This window comes from Pteropus vampyrus, unplaced genomic scaffold, assembly GCF_000151845.1.
Source record: "Pteropus vampyrus isolate Shadow unplaced genomic scaffold, Pvam_2.0 Scaffold50, whole genome shotgun sequence".
Lineage (NCBI taxonomy): Eukaryota > Metazoa > Chordata > Mammalia > Chiroptera > Pteropodidae > Pteropus > Pteropus vampyrus.
In genome coordinates, this window is record NW_011888831.1 from 2,140,343 (window position 1) to 2,142,431 (window position 2,089).

Below are 2,089 nucleotides of genomic sequence, written 5' to 3' on the forward strand. Positions count from 1 at the left end.
TCTACATTACAAACAATAGGCAGGTATTTTATCCCCATTTTATAGATAAAGAAAATAGAAAGAAAGACCGAGTAGCTTCCCCAGGGTTATACAATTATGTCACAGAATCCAGCCTGGGATCCACATGTATATAGTTCCAAAGTTAATGCTCTTAAGCTCCAGACAGAATGCTTCACTTAAAAAAAAAAAAACAAAAAAAACCTCTTATTATTTTTTTGTTTTTCAAAACACAAAAGTACTAGATTTTGTTGCAACCGGCTGATACAATACCATACAAAGAAATATAGAGGCAAAGCTAATCCTCCTCACTCTCACCCCAGCTCCTCCGCAGTCCCATGCCCTGAGATAACGTCAGTAGCCTGGTGGGTGTCTTTTCAAAACTTTACCTTTTCTCACACAAACCTGAACCAGCCTATACAGGGTTTGAATTTTTTCTTTTCCCCACACATTATTTTCCTGTACTCATTACTCTGCCATTTGTCTTTTTCACTTAATCTATGATGCACACTCCTTACAAAAAAAAGTAGACCCAGATCTTATTTGTCTAACTTCTTTATGCATCTATATATGCACATAATCATATAATTTTGCAAGTATGGATGAATTTCATTCTTGCTGGGGGTGTTATTACAGCCGTAATTTCTTGCCTCCCATAATGTGTTGTTTCCTTCTATACTTTCCTCTATCTTTATATAAAAGGGTTGATGAATTTAGCAAATGGAAACATATTACTTAGAGAAGAATAACTACAAACTAACTGCATGGGACATACTTATACTAAAAAAAACTCTTCTTTTCTCTAAAATTAATATTTAACTGGACATTCCAGTATTTCATCTGGCAACCCTATTATATAACCACATACAAACATACACATTTGGAGTCCAGTTATAAACATTTCTTTGCATCTTAATGTTATTTTTTTCCAGGGCCTTAAGTATTTTTTTCAATTACAGTTGACATTCTATATTATTTTGTATTAGTTTCAGGTGTGCGGCATATAGTGGTTAGACATTTACGCAATTTGCATCTTAATGCTATGATTCAGCAATACCTGAGGACATCCTTCCAAGTCAAATGATATGACTCTTTCTTTTTTAATGGCTGCCTAAGAGTCCTTGGCATGGGTGTTCTCTAATCTGTCCCTCCACCCCGCTGATGATAGCAGGCCTCTAGTAAATACTGTCCCAAGCCCCCCATAGGCCTCTCCTGGCTCACTGGGCTTCATGCCTTTTCTCTGCAATCTGTAGCTCAGTGTTCCTGCTCCTGGAACTGGGGATAGCAATATCCAGAGACTGGCACTTCTCACTTTAAACTCATCAAACTTTTTTTATATCCATTTCTTTAGGAGAAATGTCGGTGGTTAACTTCATTTAAAGAAAAACATATGAGAAACTCCAGCTAGATTTGAAGAAGAAAAGGTACTACAGAGTCATAAAATTTCATTTTAATGCTGGTTTTCCTGCTTACTTTCTGTGGTAGTCCTTACTTGTGAGAAGAGATAGGTTTTATTCCTTGGATTTCCTTCCTATGGGAGAAAAGGTTTGGATTTTAACTGTTTTTCTTTTTTTTTTTTTTGAACAGAGATGTGATTTGCCCAAGATCTACAGATAAACTAGTTGGAGAAAAGCCTCCAGCCCTTCTGCCCGAGAATGCCGATAAAACATCTGAGGCCCATAGCCTGGACAACTTGGGGACCCCTAATTCATCTATTTTACGTTCCCATTAGCAATATATGAGAAATCAAGTTTCCCCACATTCCCTGGCCAGCATTTGCTATTGTCATTGTCATTTTTTTTTCTAACTTTAGCTATTCTAACAGGTATGTGGTCATATCTTACTGTAGTTTCAAATTGCAGTTCTCCAAAGTCTAAAAATGTTGAACATCTTTTCACTTGCTTATTTGTCATCTGAAATGTCTGTTCATGTCTTCTGCCCATTTTCTAAATGGACCGTTTGTTTTTTTACTGTTGACTTTTGAGATTATATGTGTATATATATGGTCCCCGAAGAATAAAAACTATCCTCCCTGGAAGCTTTTCCTTCATCTTTCTTTTAAATTCCTCACTGGTTTTCTTCCAGGGCAAGG

The 2,089-nt window shown here is 36.5% G+C and overlaps 1 protein-coding gene across 6 annotated transcripts in view; it reads left to right on the forward strand.

Moving 5' to 3' along the window:
* Positions 1-2,035, forward strand: part of XAF1 (XIAP associated factor 1) — a 14,321-nt gene extending 12,286 nt beyond the window's left edge. For all 6 annotated transcript variants that reach the window (XM_011359776.2, XM_023530441.1, XM_023530444.1 and 3 more), the window contains 2 exons: positions 1,349-1,421; positions 1,585-2,035. In XM_011359776.2, coding sequence (XP_011358078.1) covers positions 1,349-1,405 — 57 coding nt within the window. In that variant the 3' untranslated portion in view covers positions 1,406-1,421; positions 1,585-2,035. The remainder of the gene's footprint in view (positions 1-1,348; positions 1,422-1,584) is intronic.
* Positions 2,036-2,089: the final 54 nt, after the last annotated feature.